Source organism: Setaria italica, chromosome V (assembly GCF_000263155.2).
Source record: "Setaria italica strain Yugu1 chromosome V, Setaria_italica_v2.0, whole genome shotgun sequence".
NCBI classification, from domain to species: domain Eukaryota; kingdom Viridiplantae; phylum Streptophyta; class Magnoliopsida; order Poales; family Poaceae; genus Setaria; species Setaria italica.
In genome coordinates this window covers 21,143,137-21,166,332 of record NC_028454.1, presented here as the reverse complement: position 1 = coordinate 21,166,332, position 23,196 = coordinate 21,143,137, and the positions used below count along the sequence as shown (strand labels likewise).

Below are 23,196 nucleotides of genomic sequence, written 5' to 3'. Positions count from 1 at the left end.
AAGTGCCCACAATAGAGATTGACATGATGCATAATCAAAGGCAAGATAGAACCCTGGACAAAGGTCAGTCCAGAATCTAGAACTAATGGTAGAAATACATCAAGAGAACTTTTACAACCCCGCGTGCTAGCTTGAACAGATGCAGATCGACAAAACGCACAGAGCAATGCTGGTGGTTGATGTGCTAGCGGTGTTGGGGTGGGGTTGGGAATTCCATGGGAATGGTCCGCTATTGGGACCCTCTCTCCTTGAACGCCGAACGCGATTTGATTAAACTCGGCTCAGTTCTCTTACGCATGGCTCAGTTCTCCCATCACCGAAGCTATGCCTGTACACGCGGTTCCTCACCGGCACGTTTCTACAACCGGCGTTGAGGAAGAAGTAGGCGGAGCCACCGCTGACGGCACCACCGAACCGCGCGGCATCGACGGCAAAGCTGGTCGGGCAACCCAGGAACAGGACGCGGTCCCTCAGGCTCCAGCCGTCCCTCCTCACCCAGCGCACACTGTTCCGGACATTGCCGGCTTCCATCGCATGTACCCACACCGACAGAGCACCGGCGAGATCCCCCCAGGCGCCGTCGTTGTCCGCCGCTATGGGCCGGGCGACGACGGGCCAGCAGCTCGCCGCGGGACTCGAAGATTTAGATGCATAGCTGTTGGGCCGCGCGCTCGTCTGGAGTAATTTTTGCCGGCGTCATACGGAGTTCTTGGACCACGCCGTCGTCGCCGCCGCTGGAGCCGGCGGTCACGAGCAGCTTCACCGCGAGAACTGAGAACTGAGCCATGCATGAGCTGAGAACTGAGCCGAGCTTAATCGAATCGCATGTCGTCGGTTCGACGGAGTGGCCATGCGGCGTTCAACGAGAGGATCCCCATGGATTGAGATCTGCGGCCTGTTCCCAGGAAGCACTGGGGAGGGTAGGAGCCACGCCAAGGACTCGATACTTACGTCTCCCCTAGCCCCCATCTCCGGCAGGGCGGGTCTTCTTCCTCAACCGACGAGGTTCCTAATGGATCTGTACTCCAGTCCGCTAGGGGGGTGGGTCGACGGATGAAGGCGGAGTAGCGCTAGCCGAGGAGGAGGGGGGCGCGTGCGATGGCGTGTGAGCTGAGCCGGTGGGCAAGGAGCAAAGGGAAGTCGCCAGGGGGACACGAAGGTCTTTGCTCGAAGTCGTGTGATGGCGTGCGATGTCTTTGCTCGAAGTTGAAGGCGTATGTGATTACGAATCACCGACTCACCGTGACATGTACTCCCTCCGTCCCAAATTACTGCTCGTTTTGATTTTTTTAAATATATCACTTTTGCATATTATAAGGTGTATATCTAGAAAAATCCAAACGAATAGTAATTTGGAACGGTGTGTATCTAGAAAAGTCAAAACGAATAGTAATTTGGAACGGATTGAGTAAACAATAAGGCTCCTTGGGAATAATTTGGAACTATATATTGAAAATAATTGAAAACATTTCTTATCTCAAACTTTCTTTTCACACCAGCACCATCTGTGCCCACCATGTGTACCCGTTCTTATCCCCTCCACACCCTCCTCTAATTTCTTTTCCCTATTCATGCTTCTCTAATTTCCTTCCCCTAAACACGTAAACCCCTAATCATATATTTCCTTCGTTCCAAATTGTAGATTGTTTTAATTTTTCTACTAATGATATCTATGGATCTAGAAAAATTAAAACAACATGTAATTTAGAAATGGAAGGAGGTAACAGCTAACTTTCCGATCAGCGCCCGTGCACGTTAATCATGGATCATGTCATGCAGGTTTCCATTCGTGCAATCCAATCACATATCACATCATGCAAGTCAATTGCGTTTCCTTCGATCTTTTCCATTTCCATTTATCCGCCCTTCCCTGTTTGTCCCTCGAGGAGAATAGAAGATGACGCGCTGACCGACGGGCGACGATCGACGCGCGACAGCAGACAGGCGACGTTGCGAGGACTGTACGTGCTTGCAAGCGAGGCGATGTGAGCCCGAACTGTGGCAGGGCACCACGGCGACGGTCCTCAGCGCCCATCGCCATCTCCAAGAAGCTGCCGTGCAACGATCAGATCCCATTATCAGGCCACGTCGTGCATTACCCTGGTGTCCTGATTGGTGCCACCGGCCAAGCTATTCTCTTTGCTACCGAAGTCAAGACCATCAATGTGTGGTTTGTAGGGCTATTTGAGCTTTTTTTTTTCTATCTTAATGTAATGATGCGTAGCTTTCCTACGTATCTTGAAAAGGACCGTTACCACGACTTCAGCCAGTTCATTCGTTATGCCCCATCGTGATTGGTCCTTGTTTGCATGCATTACTCACTCTATTTATTTATTTATTTGTTATGTCATATCGTGATTATTTAGTCCTTATTTTGCATCATGCATTCACTACCGGAAACTAGGTGTTTGCCAAGTGCAAGATTGTTTACCAAGTGCATTCTATCGGGCACTCGGTAAAGAAGCTCTTTGTCGAGTGTTGCCAAAAAACACTCGGCAAAATAATTGCAGGCAAAAAACACTAGGCAAAGTTTGACACTCGGCAAACGGGAAAAAAACACTTGGTAAAAGCTAGGCACTCAGCAAAAAACCGCCACGTGGACATCTGTCAGTCCGTGTGCCTTCTGTTAGTACGTTTGCCGAGTGTCCGTTAGTGGAAACACTCCGAAAACAAATACACTTGTCAAAAGAGCCAAAAAACACTTGGCAAAGGTAGGCACTCGGCAAAGATATATGTTTGCCGAGTGTAATTATTTGGCACTCGGCAAAGAAATATGTTTACCGAGTGTAATTATTTGGCACTCGTCAAATAATTTTATTTTTTTTCTCTTCTGACCTTGAAACTTTTTCTACTCTCCACGTACAACATGTGGTATTCCATGTTAAAATTTGGTATATTTCTAGATCTGTTTCCTATATTTAATTAATTTACTGCATTTCTAGGAATTTTTTGGTATAAGTCAAATTTGAACTGCAAGTGATTTAAATAATAGAATAAAATGAGTAGAAAAATGATATTCATGTTATTGAGTCTAGTGTGAGACCTTACCCGGGAAATGGAAAGAAGTTTCGAACATCTTGTTCAAAAAACACGACCACGAACGTGTGGCTGAATGATTTTTAAATTCTAAAAGAGCAAACGAAGTCTAAAAATCATGAGATTTGTCATTATGTGACGATATCATACATGAAGGCTGTGGTAAAAAATTGCAAAGGTTTCGCACAATTTGTCATGTACGATGTTTACAAACCGAAGCATCTCAGAAGAAGAATCGTAGCGTTGAGAAGGATTCGGTAAGATTTGAAGTCAAAGTGGCGGTCAAATTGGGGTTTGACTTCAAAACTTTTTGTATAGGCAATAAAGAACATAAATTGTTTCATGTAAAATTTTGATAATTTTTTGGATCCATTTGATAATTTTAATTTATTAAGTGCAATTATAGAATTTTAATTGATATAAACTAAATTTAAGCTATAACTAAATATATTAAAATAATGGAATAATATTCATAGAAAAATCAAATATATATTGTTGAGTGAATTTGATGAGGTATTTTCAAATATATCGGAACAAATTTTGAAAAACACGTTATGGAAAAGAAGGAAAATGAAAAAAAAGCAGGGTGATGAGGACATCAACCCCGACACGGGAATGGCTACTCCAACTGAACCAGCACAGGCGCCACCAGGACCACTCACTCGAGCTCGTGCACGTGAATTAAACTTCATGATGATTTTGAAGAATGAAGGACTAGAAGTTTCCTAAGTGCATACACCATCTATGCCCATGATAAACCTACCTAGAATAATGTCTAGGTGCTGCGCCACCTATGTATTTTTAGTTTTGTCAAGAAATAACCAGGAAGGTGCTGCGCCACCTAAATCAGGAAAGGGGATCAAGGAGATGGCGTGTGGCTGTTTGGGCGCCTATTCCCTGCCTTGTGGGCAGGCTGGGCACCTACCTTTCTCACGCCTCCCCTCCCCCCTATTTAGCTAGGGGTTGCGCCCCCTCTTTTGCTTGGGTTTTCTTTGATAAGTTTAGCCATTGTGCAAACGTCCTGTGCTGCAGTTGTGCTCAGCGGCCACCTGTGGATAGCCATTGTTAATCCCAATTCGTGAGCGATTAATATTCAGTTTTGCCTTCATCTTGTTCTTGCTTGTTCTTCGGTTGCTTGCAAGAATAGAACCTCGTGTTCAAGTTGATCTTGCCATTAGCAAGGTCAATAACCATTTGGAGTTGGTTCAACGATTGCTAAGGTGCCATGACCTGTTCGTTCGTAGTCAGATTGCGAGAGTCACCTCCTCCACAAATCAAAGTTATCCCTCTCACCGAAAGATCGGGCACTCCAGCTCTATCAAGTGGTATCAGATTACAGGTTGCTCAGTGAGTTTTATCGAGTTTTATCCCTTTAGTTTGAGAGTTGTTCATCATCCTATCGTCCACCAAAGAAGCTACAAAAAAAATTCAGGTTAGAACTTTGTCCCTGAACCATTTGGCCTTGCACTTCCATTCAGTAATCTTATGTTGTTGAATTTGCGTGCATTTGCGTCACTTGTTGCTGGTCGCTTCGTGTCGCCACTGTTCACTACCATTTCTTCTTTCGTCATCCATACCACATTCCTCCCTCCCCCTGTTTTGCCTAGATCAGAACCATCCCACCAAATCTGGTGCGTTCCTCCCCTCCTTGTTTTGGACGTTAATTGCTGCTGTTGGTTTCCTGCCATTTGTGCTTGGTTCGTTTGGAAAGCATATCTTGTGCGTCCCCCCTGCTTGTTTCGTTTTGGCAAGTTTTGCTCATTTCTACTTGGAAATTTTGGGGCGCCTGATCTGGTTATAAAAAAAACAACAACAAAAAAAGGGAAAGAAGAAAAGCCACGGTGCAGAATAAAAAAAAGGAAAGTGCAAGAAGAACAATCGATTTTGTGCGCCCCATATCTTCATCCAGCACCTTTGTTTTTGGCAAGCAGAACCTCCATATTTGGTGCACCCCAACCTTCTAATTCAGGCTCTTCGATTTTGGAAAGAAGCAACACCCTAGCTTGTGCCCCCTTCCTAGTTCAGGGATTTGGTGCGCCCTCCCTACCTTTGTGCGCCTCCCTTGCCCCTATTTTGTTCGGTTTTACTTGGTTCCAGTAGCATTTGCTACGTGTTTGCACTCTTATTCAACTTTGCATTTGCTAATTGCTTGTGCTAATCCTTGCTCCAAAGTGAAGCCTTCTTATTGCTCCACAAATCCCTACAGCATGCAGGTTGTGTCCTCTGGCAATCGCTCTATCCAAGCTTCATCAGTTGCACCGCTGGTTGCAAGTCACCCCTGCTGGCTTGGTAGGAACGGGTAAGAACTTGATAACAGTTTTAGTTTGAGCGTCCTGTTCAGCAACCCATTCCACTAGCTGTAGGACATGCTATTTTGTTCCGTGTTCTCTTGTTCTTTGCACTAACAATGGCAGGATCCTTGGGGGATCAAGATGATGCAGCCACCATGCCACAGTCCCCTCGTACCAAGCGCATCCTACAACATTTTGAGCGACAAATGCGCCTGCAAGTTGATGGCCTCGCTGAAGACATTCATGTCACCAACGAGCGCCTTGGTCAGCTTGAAACAGCACAAATTGAAGCCGGTACGACACTCCAGGAATTAAAAACCACCCAAGCCACCACCAACGTCAGCCTCGACACCATCATGACACGGCTTGAGGAGTTGTCCTAGCTGCTTGGTGAGGTAAAGGGTGACACTGATTATGGTGGCGACACCGAGCATGATGCTCAGGACCGTCATTGCCGGCGAGGACCTCATCGTGTGGTACATAACCAGGATGATTCTTTCTCTAAGATTAAACTCACTATACCTGAATTCAATGGTAAATATGATCCTGATGCTTATCTTGAGTGGGAACTTGCTGTTGATCAAAAATTTGCATGTCATGCTTTTCCTGCACAACATCAAGTTAGAGCTGCTACTAGTGAATTTACCCATTTTGCTTCTATTTGGTGGCGCAAACATGGCAGCAAACATCCCACTGAATTTCCTACCACTTGGGATGGTTTAAAAGTTCTCATGCGCCACAGATTTGTTCCCTCATATTATGCTCGTGATATGCTTAATAAACTACAGCGTTTAAGGCAAGGTACACACTCTGTTGAAGAGTACTATCAGGAGCTGCAAACTGGTATGCTTCATTGTGGTTTAGTTGAGAACAATGACGCTGCTATGGCATGTTTTTTGGGTGGTTTAAACCGTGAAATTCAGGATGTGCTTGATTATAAGGAGTACAATAATATTACTCGTTTGTTACACCTTGCTTGCAAAGCTGAATGGGAAGTGCAGGGACGACACGCGCGGACACATGCTAACTCTTTTGCAGGTCGCACCACGTCATTCCACTCAGCCCCTAAGCCTGTGGCCGTGTCACCCCAAGCAGCACCATGTCCACCTAGCAGCACTCCGAGTAACAAGGCAGCAGCAAAAAACTTCAATGCCACATCAAGCAACACAGGGCGCCTGTTCCTCTAGACGCACCAAGGACATTCAATGCCATCGCTGCAAAAGTTTTGGTCACATGATACAGGACTACCCCAACAAGCGCACGCTGATTATACGTGATAATGGTGAGTATTGTTCAGCTAGTGATTCTGAAGAAACCATATATGCTATGCTTGCCACTAACGTTGCAGAAACCGAAGAAGAACATGTGGCTGCCACTGACGCCAACAAGTTTGAGAGTCTTGTTGTGCAGCGCGTTCTCAGCACGCAGGTTGCACACCCAGAGCAGAACTAGCGCCACACCTTGTTCCACACCAAAGGCGTTGTGCAAGAACGATCTGTTCGCATCATTATTGACGGCGATAGCTGCAACAACCTGGCAAGCACGGATCTGGTGGAGAAGTTGTCTCTCCCCACACGTCCACACCCACACCCCTACCATATTCAATGGCTAAACCAGGGTGGCAAACTCAAGGTAACACGCTCGGTACGTGTTCATTTCTCTATGGGGTCCTATCGTGATTATGCCGATTGTGATGTTGTTCCCATGGAAGCCTGTTTGTTGCTGCTCGGTAGGCCTTGGCAATATGATATGGATAGCTTACATCATGGTCGCACAAACCATTACTCTTTGATGTTTAAGGGCAAGAAAATAATTCTTCACCCAATGACCCCTGAACAGATTGTAAAAGATGACATCGCTAGAGCTAAACAACACCAGCAACAACCGCACATACAAAAAGAGATTAAACTGAAAGCTCCTATTTTGCTAGCCACTAAATCTGATTTCAATGAAGTATGTGATGATAATCTGCCATGCTATGCGCTTGTATGCTCTCATGTGCTGTTTTCACTAGATGATGCGCCACCTTTGGACATACCCACTGCTGTTACTAAGCTTTTGCAGGACTATGCCGATGTGTTTCCGAAGGAGTTACCACCAGGTCTTCCTCCCATTCGCGGCATTGAGCACCAGATCGACCTCATCCTAGGCGCCCAGCTTCCCAATCGCGCCCTGTACCGTACCAATCCTGCTGAAACAAAGGAGATTCAGCGCCAAGTTCAAGCGTGACTTGATAAGGGCTACATTCGTGAGTCTCTTAGCCCTTGCTCTGTTCCTATTTTACTTGTTCCGAAGAAGGATGGTACCTGGCGCATGTGCGTAGATTGTCGCGCGATTAACAATATCACAATTCGTTATCGCTATCCTATACCTCGCCTTGATGATATGCTTGATGAGCTTAGCGGTGCTGTTATATTTTCCAAGGTCGATTTGTGTAGCGGGTACCACCAGATTCGAATGAAACTTGGGGATGAATGGAAAACGACATTTAAAACAAAATTTGGCTTATATGAATGGTTAGTTATGCCGTTTGGATTGACTAATGCTCCCAGCACATTTATGCGCTTAATGAATGAAGTTTTGAGGCCGTTCATAGGACTGTTTGTGATTGTTTATTTTGATGATATTCTGATTTACAACAAGTCTATGGAAGAGCATTTGGAACATTTGCGTGCTATTTTTGATGCTTTGCGCGCTACCCGTTTATTTGGTAACTTGGAAAAGTGCAACTTCTGCACACATCATGTGTCGTTTCTTGGCTATGTTGTTACTCCGCAGGGTATTGAGGTGGACAGCAGCAAGATTGACGCCATCCAGAGCTAGCCCACGCCGCCGACAGTTACGCAGATTTGGAGTTTTCTTGGGCTTGCAGGATTCTACTGACGGTTTGTGCGTGATTTCAGCTCCATTGCCACCCCGTTGCATGAGCTCACCAAGAAGGGCATTCTTTTCTCATGGGGTACAGCACAAGAAGAGGCATTCACCATCCTAAAAGATAAGTTGACACATGCCCCCTTACTACAGCTACCTGATTTCAATAAGATGTTTGAACTTGAATGCGATCTAGTGGTATTGGGTTGGGCGGTGTTTTGCTTCAAGAGGGAAAACCAGTGGCTTACTTTAGCGAAAAATTAAGCGGTGCTAGTCTGAATTATTCAACTTATGACAAAGAACTTTTCGCTTTGGCAGCATTATTTATGGCCTCGTGAGTTTATTATTCATTCTGATCATGAGACCTTAAAACATATTCGTAGCCAAACCAATCTGAACCGTCGGCATGCTAAGTGGGTAGAATTCATAGAGTCTTTTCCTTACATCATCAAACACAAGAACGGGAAAGACAACATTATTGCTGATGCTTTGTCACGTAGATACACCATGTTGTCCCAGTTAGACTTTAAAACTTTTGGCTTACAAACTGTGAAAGAACAATGCTGTGGCGGAACCGCCCAACTTAAGCTAGTTTAAGTGCGCCTAATAGCCGTTGGAACGGCAATTATCCGAAACGCACCTAAAACAGCATAAGTCCGGTAGTCCGTCGAGTGTCCCTAAGACTCCTCGAAGGATCCACGGCGTGTCTCATAACCATACATCAGGATAAAATCCGCGATGGGATAATATCAACAAACATTACATTTTTACATACATAATTAAGAGGTATGAGTTATTACAAGACATAAGTTGAGGCAAACTTAGTGGTGCAGTATTAGACAAGTTCTAAGATTAAACATAAATAGTTCAGGAGAAGATGCGTAGATCAAATTTTCTCTAGGGTATTGTGAGACTCAGGTCAATACCCTAGGGCTTCGGGGTCTCCTCCTCGGTAGCCTCCTGTGGAGCTTCTGAAAGATAACCATAAGGGGAAAACCCTGAGTACGGGGTACTCAGCAAGTCTTACCCGACTAACCAATATAATAGTTTTTCTTTGGAATGCATGTCAGCCTGCGGGTGTGCTTGGTTGACACAAATTTTGCCGAAAAAGCTTACTACGAGTGAGGCCTTAGTTTTATCTTTTATTTGAGTTAAGTCATTACCTAACCATTCTAGATGATAACAGAAGTAAAAACAATCATAGCTGTTAAATCATACATTACTTGACAACAGGAGTATTTTATATCGCATGAGTTTATACTACGATGCTTAACAGCGATCAAGTGCATTCATAACCGAGAATTGCGGCGATCCGAATCTAGTTACATCCTGCAAGAGAGTACCCTGATCACCAGCATTATACGACTGTCCAGGTCGTACTAACAACCTCTCGATTAGCAAAGTCAATGATTAGGAATACGACTACCCGGACCCAGGGATGCACCCCCACATGGGACCCCACGTCTGGCTTGATCTCCATGTGAGTTTCAGGCTACACCCCTGCCAATCTCCAGCACGTCAAGCGCGGGTACGAAGCATTCCTGATCATAGAATTTACTAATCTACTGGGCTTTACTGGTCCCATACCCAGTAAGTGATCAGATGCTTATCACTTGATCAAAAGTTAAGACACGAATCGGACCTTAACCAGATTAATCTAGCAGACAGAACTACATCTCTAGCTTCTGTCTGTTTCCATATTCCAAACTATTCTTTATAAGCAACATGTATGACTTAAGAGTTTTCCTTAAGGTTGGTAAACCAAGTATGTAAGCAAGTAAGCATTTCTAGACTTGGGTAGTTTCTAAGATTTGAACAAGTGGCAAAGATGTCCTTAAATCAAGGCATGATCATACACAAGAATAGGTTTCAATCAACTCCTAGACTTAGTGCATACAATAAGCAAATAACCTATAACTATTCACATGAAATAACGACTCCAAAATAGATAGGTATAAATGCACCGGGGCTTGCCTTGATCGTTAAAAAGATTAGTAGAAGCTGACGGATTTGCTTCACAGGGAACAAACTCAAACACCTCGTCGGACTCCAAGGGTCCTTCTGAAAATTCCCAGTAGTCTTCTTCCGGTGCTTCTGGATCTACGGCACATATACATGCAGGGGGTTAGAATGCAAACTTTTTGAATAACAAACTATACAACTTTCCTTCATGATAAAGTTGCAAGCCAATAAGGACTATACGACTTATCATGAATAAGTTGCAAGCCAACACACAAGAATCTAAAAAGATTAACCTATACTTTTATTTTTCTTAGTTAACCCTTCTTATAGCTTTTTCTTTTAATTTTAGAAAAAGTGGTAATTATTTTCTAACTTGAAAATCTAATCTCTTATGGGTTAAGAATTATTTGTGATTGATAAAGCGTTATTCATATTTTATACATTTTATAAATATTCAGTATTTATTTAATTACCTTAAAAGGAAGGTATTAAATAAATACCTGAATTTTTATTATTTTCCTAGGGTGTAAAAATTTTAATGCATAAAGGAAAATAAAACAAGCCTAACAAAATTGGTTTCACTAATTTTGGACACTCCTACAATTTTCTGTGATTAAAATGGTGTAAAACGAATTTAAACGAATTAAATTACTAAAGGAAATCTAATTTTTCCCGAAAATCGCCCGGAAAACTTTTCTTACTCACCCACTCTCTAACCTTTCTCACGAACCGCTGGGCCCCACGGCGCGGACCCCACCTTCCTATTCACCTATACCCGCCGGCCCTATTCCTCCTCCCGACGGGCCCCGCGGGCCAATTTCCTTTTCCTTTCTTCTTCTGCGGCCCAGCTCCGGCCCAACGGCCTACTCTCTTTTTCTTCTTTTTCTCCGCGTCACCGGCCGGCTCCACTGGGCCTTCAGCCCTTTTCTTTTTCCATTTATTCGCGCGCGCTGCTGGGCCTTCAGGTCGCGGCCCAGCAACCGACCGCGCGCTGCCTCCTGGGCCTCCGACGCGCCGGCCTGCCACCGACCGCACGCTCAGCCTGCCTGCTCCCTCCCCTTCCGCCTCTGACGCGCGGGCCCGGGCGCCCAGCGCCTTCTCCTACCTCCTGCCAAAACACACCCGCGACAGGGGGCGGCGCGGCTCGCTGGCCGGCGCCCTCCCGGCGGTGGGACTAGGTCGCGACACCAAACCTAGACCTACACGACCCCGTGCGCGGCAACAGCTCCCCGGGAGATGGCCGGAACCATCCCCTCCACGGCGACAGGCGGCGACTCCCTCGGCCGGCCGTGGCTTCTTGCGACATCGACACCACGGACTCAAACATCTACCCCTACACCATCCTAGGACCCTAAGGACTCGACTACAACTACTCAGGAAGAAGAGAGGTAGCGCAAGGTGGTTCTCACCGTGAGCGGGCTGCGCGACGGCGGCGGACAGAAGCGGCGGCGAGCACGACTACTCCGGCAAGGTTGTGGGGCAGCGACTGGCCCGAGGTGTAGTTAGGGTGTCTGTGGGGAAGTGGGCGAGAGGAATCGACGGGAGACGAGATGTGGCGGCAGAATTTTGCTCGGCGGCGATGCTGGACAGAGGAGAGCGGGCGGCGGTAAAAAGAGGAGGCAGTGAAACGTTGGCGCGGGAAAAGTAAACATTCAAGCATTTAACCCCGCGCATGGACGACACCGTGGCCTACCCGTAGGCTTGCGTGGTGAGGAGGTGGCCTAGCTAGTTGCCCTGGCGGACGACCGACGACGGCGGCGACGACACGTCCTGATGCTCAGTCACCGTTCTTCTGGCGCCCGTGACCTTCAGAGCCGACTGGTGGTCGATCCTCAATCCGACGGCCTCTAGCGCCCGAACCAAACTTGGAGATAATCTCAAGCCCGTCATCTTTTATTTTGGCCTTGGCTCGAGATAAACATCGAATTTGATTGAATTTGGATTTGTTTCTCGGGTTCTTCTGAACTTCGACTGAAACCGGTATTCAGTTTCGTCAGTCCTAACAGTGGTGTTGAGCTCACTTTGGGAACCAATTTAAGGACTCAATTCTTGTTCTGTCAATCCAACTTCTACCTAAACATGTTCTACTATGTCCCAATGTTCCATTTTGCTCATGAACATGCATCTCTTTTGATCTACCTTGCTCTGAATTCGAGCTCCAAGTCGATGCCTTGCTGCTGTTCAGACTTAGGAAATTTTCAGAGTTCAGTTACTTGTGATTTTATGCTGACTTTGGGCTGGAATTTGACTTCCTTCCTGTTTCTGATCCTGGCCAACAACACCCAAATCTTGTAGTCCAAAGTTTACACTTCAATATGGTATAGTTGTCCTGGTGCACTTATTTGAAAAATTCTCCAGAAATCAATTTTGAAAACAGACTCTGTTGCTGTTTTCCTGGATTGCTGTTTTCGGACAATGAACAGTAAACTGCAGTTCTTCTTTTTCTTTCTTTGATTCTTCTGAAAGATTTAGCACTAGCTTAGTTCCAAATTTTTGATCCTTTAGTCCTAAACACCCTTACACTTGTATTCCACACTTTTGGCAAATTTTTCTGACTTTGAAATTTGAAATTCAAATTTCGGTCAATTTTGGCCGAATTTGTATTTTTGCCAATTTCTTTTCTTTTTCTTTTGGATTTTTTTCCAATTTCTCATAGTTACTTTAATATTTCAAATGTCAATTATTACAAATACGCCGATGATCCTGATTTTAAGGACATCATGATGCACTGCAAGGATGGTAAACCATGGGGTAAATTCCATGTAAACGATGGGTTCTTGTTCCGTGCTAACAAGATATGTATGCTAGCAAGCTCGGCTCGTCTTTTGCTGTTGCAGGAAGTGCATGGTGGCGGCCTCATGGGACACTTTGGTGTTTACAAGACACAGGAGATGCTGGCCGCACACTTCTTTTGGCCCCAGATACGCTGCGACGTGGAGCGCTTTATTGCATGCTGCACCACGAGCCAGAAAGCTAAGTCACAGCCGAACAACGACGGTTTGTATATGCCGTTACCTGTCCCTACTTCTCCTTGGCTCGATATTTCTATGGATTTTGTTTTGGGCTTACCTCGAACTAAGAAGGGGAGGGATAGTATCTTTGTGGTTGTTGATCGCTTCTCTAAAATGGCTCACTTCTACCATACCATAAAACTGATGATGCTAGCAGCGTTGCTGAATTGTTCTTTCATGAGATTATTCATTTACATGGTGTTCCAAATACAATAGTCTCATATCGCAATGCTAAGTTCCTAAGTCATTTTTGGAGATCTCTTTGGAATAAACTAGGAACTAAATTACTTTTCAGCACCACTTGTCACCCACAAACAGATGGGCAAACTGAGGTTGTGAACCAAACCTTATCTATCATACTTAGGGCTGTGTTAGACAAAAATCTAAAACTTTGGGAGGATTTCTTACCACATGTAGAGTTTGCTTACAATCGTGCTACACATTCCTCCACGAAAATGTGCCCTTTTCAGGTTGTCTATGGTTACATTCCACGGGCGCCAATTGACTTGCTGTCCTTTGATCCTTTGGACGCCCCACCTGTAGATGTTGTTGCACGTGTTAAACAAATGTTGGACATCCATGAGCAAACGCAGCAAAACATTGCGCACACTAATGCTAAAAATCAGGCTGTTGGTAGTAAAGGATGTAAACTTGTTACCTTTGAACCTGGTGATATGGTTTGGTTGCATTTGCGCAAGGATCGCTTCCCTACTTTGCGCAAGTCTAAGCTGATGCCATGTGCTATTGGTCCGTTCAAGGTGTTAAAGAATGCTTATATACTTGACCTACCGGCAGAATATGGTGTTTCCTCTAGTTTTAATGTCGCAGATTTGAAACCATATGCGAGCGAGGATGAGGAGCTGCCATCAAGGACGACTTCGATTCAAGATGGGGAGGATAATGAGGACATAAACACCGACACGGGAATGGCTACTCCAACTGAACCAGCACAGGCGCCACCAGGACCACTCACTCGAGCTCGTGCACGTGAATTAAACTTCGTGATGATTTTGAAGAATGAAGGACCAAAAGTTTCCTAAGTGCATACGCCATCTATGCCCATGATAAACCTGCCCAGAATAATGTCTAGGTGCTACGCCACCTATGTGTTTTTAGTTTTGTCTAGAAATAACCAGGAAGGTGCTGCGCCACCTAAATCAGGAAAGGGGATCAAGGAGATGGCGTGTGGCTATTTGGGCGCCTATTCCCTACCTTGTGGGCAGGCTGGGCACCTACCTTTCTCACGCCTCCCCTCCCCCCTATTTAGCCAGGGGATGCGCCCCCTCTTTTGCTTGGGTTTTCTTTGATAAGTTTAGCCATTGTGCAAACGTCCTGTGCTGCAGTTGTGCTTAGCGGCCACCTGTGGACAACCATTGTTAACCCCAATTCATGAGCGATTGATATTCAGTTTTGCCTTCATCTTGTTCTTGTTTGTTCTTCGGTTGCTTGCAGGAATAGAACCTCGTGTTCAGGTTGATCTTGCCATCAGCAAGGTCAATAACCATTTGGAGTTGGTTCAGCGATTGCTAAGGCGCCACGACCTGTTCGTTCGTAGTCGGATCGCGAGAGTCACCTCCTCCACAAATCGAAGTTACCCCTCTCACCGAAAGATCGGGCACTCCAGCTCTATCACGGGGTTTGCTGAGTGCCCCGATCTGACACTCGGCAAACCCGTCTTTGCCGAGTATCAAATCTGAGACACTCGGCAAACAAACTTCATATCCACCAGCGCGTCCCTCACCCCCACACACGCAAACCCACCCGCACACACGCACACCTGGACACCTACCGCCGGCACGTCCCATGCCCACGCCGCACGTGCCGCCGGCTCTGCCCCTGGCCCCCACCGCCCCCTCTGACCCCGAGCAGGATGCCGCCGCCGCATCCCCAACCCAACTGCCACACCACTGCCGCTAGGGATAGGTAAGGCTGTAAGGAGAAGGATTTCAGGAGTTACCTGCCAATGCAAAATCAGTGCATGGTGAAATGGGTGCTTTTTCATAGTTTTCTTTAATTGCATGTAGTTTTGTGAAATTGAATTTTTACCATGCAAATATGTAATCTGAGTGGTAGTACTTGCATTTTTTTCACATAAATATGTCTCATGAGTTTATGTGGTAAACAACTGTCTTATGAAAGAACACTAATCTTGGTTGAGGAGGCTACATTGGTTCTTGTAGCTGTTGCTTCTCATGCATGTACCTGGATTCTGATCCTGTTCTTGTCATAGATAAATGTATAGCCATTTTCAGTGCTTTTTTGTATGCTGCTGAAATTTCGTATTGTGTGGAAACTAATCCATCCCTAGGTGCTACACTGGAAATTTTATATAAATCTCAGTAGATTTTGCACTTATCATTCACAGTCATTTTAAAGCAATTCACAATTATGTGGCATATATAGAAAGTATTTGTTTAGTGGGAATAACCTGGAAACCATTTTTTTTATCTAAGCACATGTCTGTTATTTTAACTTAAGAGCTATATTGCACTGATTGGCCATTTTCATGCTACTTTTTGTTTGCATTTGCATCTGGTTAAATATATTAGTGCCATTTTGGTTAAAATGGCAACGAGTTGTGATGTCTTCTGTTCAAGTAATTGCTCATGATTCGTTGGTTTATTGTGTATGTGGTTGTCGGCCATCATGCCGTTAGTTTGTTGCAGGTTTTGGTTACCTCACCATGCAGGGGAGGTGCTGCTAAAATTTATCTATGCTAATTGGTTTACTCTTTTTAATTGCAGGTGATTGAATAATGGTGGGCGGTACGAGGAGGTTAGCGACGCTTTATGCAAAAGCGACCAGTAGAGGGTCTAATGCAGCTGCAGGGTCCGAGGCAGCTGAAGGGTCCAGGAGGAGACCTCGGGGTAGACCCAGGGGTGGAGGCAAGGGTCAAGGTTGGAGGCAGGACGTGGCCATAATCGTCTGTACCTTCGTCAACGTCTAGGTCTGAGGAGGAGCAGGTACAGGTGGAGGGGGAGGTAGGGGTGGAGGGGAGGCAGGTGAGTGAGTGATGACTAAGGCCCACACTAAAGTTGCTTCTAGCTTGATAAACAAAAACTAAACATGATTAGTACCGAAGCTATTCCACAAATCAAGGAATTTACACATAATACAGTTTTAGTTCTCAGTCTGGTAATCCATGCAAATATATAGATTAGCTACAAATGTAATTATTGTTTTTCTTCCATATGATAAAAAATGCAAGAGCTAGATGATCACTTTGAGAGTTCATGAATCTAGATGAGAATATAGTAATAGTTCTGATTAAAATCCCTATCTAGCGTTTTTCAAATTACCAAGACAATACAGATCTTTTACGGAGTTAATTACCACAAGGTAGCATGCCCTAAGAGTAGTTAAGTGGGTCAGTTCCCAGAATGGACAGTGTTTAGCGTGTGTAGTCCTGGAAACAGCTAAGTGTAGTAGGCATATTAGACACTAATTAGGAGTAAAAGTTACTTGAATCAATTAAGCAGGGACAATAAATCCACATATAGGAGAATTATTATATGATTCGCTGTGAGACAAAGGGAGATCATATCATCAAATCTCATATGTCCTTTTAGTTTCCGTAGAATTAATCACTATTTCTAGTTGTTAGTTTATTTCTAATACTTGTATATTTCATTCTCAATTACTATGAATGATTTATCTCTTCTCTTTTGCGCAGAATCATTCGGCGGCATCGAATGAGCCTCTGTCCGTGGTCACAGTGGCCACCATGGTCACAATGACTATGTTTATTTGCATTTTGATGAGCCTGAAGAGCGACTGTGAACAAACTGACTCGTGAATCTGAATTTTATTTGCATTTGTGATTGTGAATGAACCTACTTGTGATTCTGAAGTTTATTTTTATGTGTTGTTATATGTCTATATGAACTGCTTGTGATGCTTATTGTGAACTATCTGTGATGGATGTAATGTTTATTTGACTGTGGTACGTTATATGTGATCGAACGAAATAAAATGGATAGATATGGTAGCTTTGCCTCTTTGCCGAGTGCCACGCAAAATACACTCAGCAAAGAGGCCAAATCTAGCCAGAATGAGTCTTTGCCGAGTGTCAGGGATGTGACACTCGGCAAAGAAACCACATGTTTGACGAGTGTCAGGGGTGTGACACTCGGCAAAGAAGCCACCTTTGCCGAGTGTTTTTTCCCGTGGACACTTGGCAAAGAAGCCACCTTTGCTGAGTGTCCACTCGGCAAAGAAGCCACCTTTGCTGAGTGCCTATACCGTTAGACACTTGGCAAATATGCCGTGACTGTCTCCTCGCCGTCATGTAGCTTTTTTTGCTGAGGGTCGGGTTTAGCACTCGGCAAAGAAATGTTTGCCGGCACTGTAGATGCCGTATGCTGTTTGCTGAGTATGTTGCCGAGTATTTTTTAAGCTTTGCGTGTGCCCAGGGCACACGGCAAAGGTACTGTTTCCGGTAGTGATTGTTCATATTGTTTTTTATCAACTGTTATATCATTTGCAATGGATTATACCCATGTGTGTTGAATCAGTAATTGAGTTTTATGTCATAGGTGCTAGATCAGTAGCTAAGTAGGTGATTGTCAATTCACAAACACATGCATGACGTGCACTCTGCACGTAGTACAAATAGTCAAACAACATTAAAAAACAAATACAAATCAGGAAAGAAGGACGCTACATGAACTAGACGTAATATACATCAGAAAAAACTTTCGTCTGTTTATTTAACTTAATATATAGTATATCATGTAAGGAAAATGACCCTAAGTCATAATGATTTTGGTGATTAATGACAACATGGTTATTAGGACTAATGTGTTTGCAAGATAAACCTTTGTAGGTGTTTTATAGGTCCCAAACATGAATTACAAAACCATCAAAATGAGAAGAAAATGAAAGATTTAGAAGAATTCTACGACATCCAAATGATAGCAAAAATTCAGAGATAATCTTATTCTGAGGTTACAAATGATGGTAATAAAGCCGGGACAAAGACATGTGAAGACTTGAAATGAATCCTGTTGAAACTATGCACCGACACAATCCACCAACCCTTTCGATGATGACCAATAAGGTCACCGAATCAGTTGGTGACAAGAAGGATAGCAGGAGGGTCAAGGACGTGTACTGTGTGCACGAACTCATTTGGTGAACATAGTGGATCACCACTGAATCAGTCGATGTGAGCGGCTCGGCTCGAGATTGGCTCTGGAGGATTTTTGGAGTGAATTTGTGGCCTCATCAATTCATACGGTGGGCACAATAGTCAGTGTAGCGATTGAGTCGGTGATGGTTGGCAAAGGAAGGCAATGGCTTAAAGGTGTTACCAATCCATTCGGTGATGATGAAGACTAGGCACCGAATTAGTTAGGGACCCATGGGGCCAGGGCGTTAGTTGCCCAACGGCTAGCTAAGGAGGCTGCTTCGATTCATACGGTGCTACTCCTGCGCACCATCGAATCAGTCGGTGATACGTAGAAAGTTACAACGACTATGTAACGGCTAGTTCATGGAGCTGGGGCTATATATACCCTATCGCTCGGTCATTTGAAGTGTGTTAGAGCTTGGAGAAGTTATAGGCTTGGTTCTCACATACACACAAGTGCTCTATCCACCAAAGTGCTAAAGAGAAGATTAAGAAAATAGCATAAGGCTTAGGTCTTGGTTAGTTCTAGTTTAGGTCTATTAGCACATTGATTTAGGTTTTAGCCTAGAGTTAGGTGAGGTTTGTACACCTCTTTGCTATCGGTGCTTGCGCACACCAATAATTGTAAACCCGGGTCTTTAAAGTCTTGGGAGACCCTCCAACCATGTTTGTTGGAATGGGCGCCGGTGCTAGTGAAAGGGAGGAGAGGCCCTTGGCATTTTGCTAAAGCTCTACCTAGTGAATAGCGGTGAGGAGCATCCGGGAGAGGCTAGGTGGAGACCCACTTGCGTGTGGGGAAGGCCCGTCAGCTATCCTACGGAGTTACTTGACCGGGATGCTTATGCCCTTGCGTGGGCATTTCCTTGAGAGGGGCTCCAACAACGAGAACTAATGGAAAGTTTTGCTTTCCGATACCTTGGTAAAAATCATCGTGTTGCTATGCTGGGAGTTTACCTTCTCTAACTCATTTACCTCTTTACATTCCACGCTTACCTTTCCTAGAATTGCTATGTGTAGTTTATGGGATTGGAACGTAGGGTGCAAAACTCTTTTATGGTAGAGATAGTAACACAGAAAAATCTAGTGCACCTCTTGATAGAAAATCGGAATATGTTTCTATATGTGCTTGGAGTTTTAATTTTTAGAACAACCAATTCACCCTTCTTAGTGTGTGATGATCCCTTCAGGGATGAAACTTATTTGTTCCCTCTTCGTAACTCTGATGTCATGTTTATATATGACAACATGATACATTATTTATAGAGAATGAACCCACTGAGAATGGCTTTACATCTATTATGAGATTGGAGACCCTCATCATTTTTTGTAAGATTATATATTAAGTACCTTTAATTATATTACTTTTAATTGAAATATATGTACCGCCGCGCATAGTGCGCCAATCTAGCTAATTAATATAAATTGGGCTTCTATCCCCTCCTACCAAAAAGAATTGGTTGGTAGTTGCTATACACTTATATATCACTACTAAGTATCGGTCGATAATTCCACGTGGAATTCAATGCGGTGCACTTCTCCTTAGTACCTCTTTTATAAATCATTTTGAAATTTCTAAATATATAATTTTTTATTATCCTGAAAAACTTAATTTTCTCTATCTCTAAAGTATAAAATAAATCATAATAATAATAAATGAAGGGAGGATGAAGTAGCTAACCTTTACAACACTTTGGATGAGTGAAATCCTCACGAAATTGAGAAAAAAATCGGACAGCACCTCCCTTGCTTGGTCGCCATGGAGAAAGAGCCCGAGCTCTCGGTCTGAGTGGTTCGATCTGTAGGAGGAAGAAGCTGATTTTTATAGAACGGACGTTTTAGTCCCGGTTGGTAACACCAACTGGAACTAAAGGCCAATATTTAGTCCCAGCTAGAAACACCTACTGGGACTAAATGGATGGCCTTTAGTCCTGGTTAGTGTTACCAGCCAGAACTAAATGCTCCACCAGATTCCCTCGTGAGATATGACCATTACAATCGGGACTAAAGGAGGCTTGTTAAGCCCAGTTGATATTACCAACTGGGAGTAAAGAGCCTCCATCGGTGGTGGTCGTTTGATCCGAGATTAAAACTCCTTTAGTCCCGAGTATAGTCCCGGGTCAAAAAATGACCGAGATATTTGTAGCTGGATGGAAGGTCATTTCTTATGTATCTAGAGATAATATACATCTAGATGTATAAAAAAAATAGATAAAATGATATAATAATTTGGAATGGAGAGAGAAACTCCCATCGTTTCATTTATAACTCCATGCTGAAGCCTCGTACTTTCAGAATGTTTGTGTTCCAGAAGCTTTGTTGAATCCGGTTTCTCTGCACCGTTTCCTATCTCATGACCATGATAGCTACGGCCGTGCGTCACTGATTGCAGGCGGACGGAACCACGGCAATATTCAACCATGTGATTGCCGATATGGTTTGATCAGAAATGAGCATGAGACCTTATGTTATTCAACACTTGTAAGAGCAGGTCATGCGAGTATTCCTTCCGTTGTTATCCTCATCTTCAAAATTAGACTCGGGTCATTGCTTTGTCACAAAACGTGTCATTTATATCTAAAAAAAATTAGAAACGCATTTCAAAATGAATCTAGTCACATTTTTTACACTAAACATTTTTTATAATAATTAATTGTGTGTTGATTAAAATGTACCAAAGTGACTCATCCGAATAAAATGCCTCATGTTCTGAAACAGGAATAAGTTTGACTCAGATGTAGCCCTTCCATTTGCTGACGTTTTCTGCACGGACAACCAACAAAACTAACACAATATTGATGTTTGATGAGAATGAGCAATCCAACAATGGACTCATAACCCAAGGTAAAACTAGCAGCACCACATCCCCACCAAGAAATAGAACACATGTATTATAAAGAAAAAGAAAAGGTAAGTAATAAATAAAAGATAAAATAACAGTTAAAATAGCATAAAACGAAGCTAAGAGCTCTCCCAACATGCCATGGTGCCTAGATTGATGTCACTTACCCGATATAAACGAAGCCTCCATTCAATACAAAAATTCTGTACATAAAAATGGGAAAAAGTAGCTACGTACAAACTGCTGTGGGTCTTGGATTTGAAAAAGTCGTCTGTACTCAATATTCTTTTAGCATCAGTAAAAGTGAATAAACTTTGTGGTTCAGTAGAAGTATAACTGACGATTTATGCCAAAAGGGAACCATGGCTTCTCACACTTCACGGAGGTCGACCATCTCAAACTTAACATTCGGGTTCATGTACACATGGGAGCAATGTTCGTAGATTGGCGTACCATCTTGGGGCTCCTCATGAGGATGGAATCCAGTAGCATCACAATCATGGATTACACCCAAGCCACATGGATCCGTGAGATGAAATATGCCGTGCTTTCTGTTCAAAGCAAACATAACAAAATAATCATACTACAGAAATATACAACAGGATGTTCAACAAAATAGCTGTACTTAGGAGCTTCACCCAATTTATACTGCCAAGAAGTTAATAAAACGATATTCTACAACAATGAGAACTAACAAAAGGAACAGATAGATAAGGGCGTCGATGATTTCTGAATGCTTTCCTTAATAGTCAAACACAATTTGCAGCAAGAAATTGAATTATGGACAAGGGATGATGACAATTCAGCCTAGCTCAGTTGAGAAGTGTGGATGACCATAGTACACCCAAATCATCCTAGATCTAGTCCTCTTTGACTCAAATTTGGGTGCCTATTTCATACATTGCCACCTAGGTTCCTCCTTGGTTGGTTGAGTTTTTGTTAAGAAAAATAAAAATAGCATCCATCCATGGTCTAACATTAAATATTGAACAAAAAGTTGAAATAGAAGCTTAAAGAGAAATAAATTTAGCGTTTATCCATATTATTAATATTAGCATTGTTAATCTGAACTTTAGCCTGCTAAACTACATTGCCCAAAAAGTAAGATGTAACATCACTGGAACAAGTACCTTGTTGTGTCAGTTGGTGCCATAACAATGGCAATTGCTTCAGGTAGCATGATCTGTAGCCACCAAGATGAGAAAAAACATCAGGTCAAACAAAATAAATTGCTCAAACAATTTTGAAATAAAAATGTGGAGAGAGTATTTGCAAAAAGAAAACAAAGTACACAGGATGTGCTTCACCACAGAATTTGTGATCATGCTAAAGACATTTCAGAAGTCACAATAATAAAGATATAAATAACAAAAAAAACCCATCATTTTACACTTTATAAAACCTATGTTATGCTGGAAACAAAAACATGTAAATAAGATATGACTCCTAGCAAAAGTCAATCTTCCTGATACTTGTTTCAAGCGAAATCATAGCACATGCAGAACAAGCCAAGACCAATTTATTAGATCTATGATAGCCAAGGCCTCACAGGTAGCCAGGAAAGCTCACACAAGAACACACACGTACACAGTAGTCTTTGGAGCTGCAATTGCTTGCTGCATTTTATTATCTAAGTACTACTAGTATTATCCTAATCTGGATAGTATGCATTTGCAACTGAGAGACAATGGCTGCTACTACAAGAGTTATATATGCACAGACCCTGCAGCAGCAGCTATATATATGCAATCTAAAGAAAAGAGCTAGTGCTTTAGGAAACTAGAACTGAGTTAGCGTCCCTGTTCTTCCCTTTGCTCATTCTAGAGCTGCTGCTGCTAGTCTGCTACTCCAACAAATAAACTGTATATGCATTTACAAAAACCTTTACTTCAGGAACGAAAACATTTACAGGACAATGGCATCTTCAAGTGCTGAGAACAATACAAATAACAGTTATAATTGTGAATGCACAGAAACAAGGTACAGTGCTTACCTGATACGCATAATGATTATGAAGATCAATGGAAGATAGGAAGCAGGTCTGTGTGGATGGTC

At 43.5% G+C, this 23,196-nt stretch overlaps 1 protein-coding gene across 1 annotated transcript in view; it reads right to left on the bottom strand.

Annotated features, from left to right (window-relative positions):
* Window positions 1–21,190: 21,190 nt before the first annotated feature.
* The window catches only part of LOC101757586 (AMSH-like ubiquitin thioesterase 3), a 7,237-nt gene continuing 5,231 nt past the window's right edge, over window positions 21,191–23,196 (bottom strand). The window contains exons 12-14 of the mRNA XM_004968762.3: window positions 23,135–23,182; window positions 22,272–22,324; window positions 21,191–21,692 (exon numbers count right to left, since the gene is read on the bottom strand). Coding sequence (XP_004968819.1) covers window positions 21,512–21,692; window positions 22,272–22,324; window positions 23,135–23,182 — 282 coding nt within the window. The 3' untranslated portion in view covers window positions 21,191–21,511. The remainder of the gene's footprint in view (window positions 21,693–22,271; window positions 22,325–23,134; window positions 23,183–23,196) is intronic.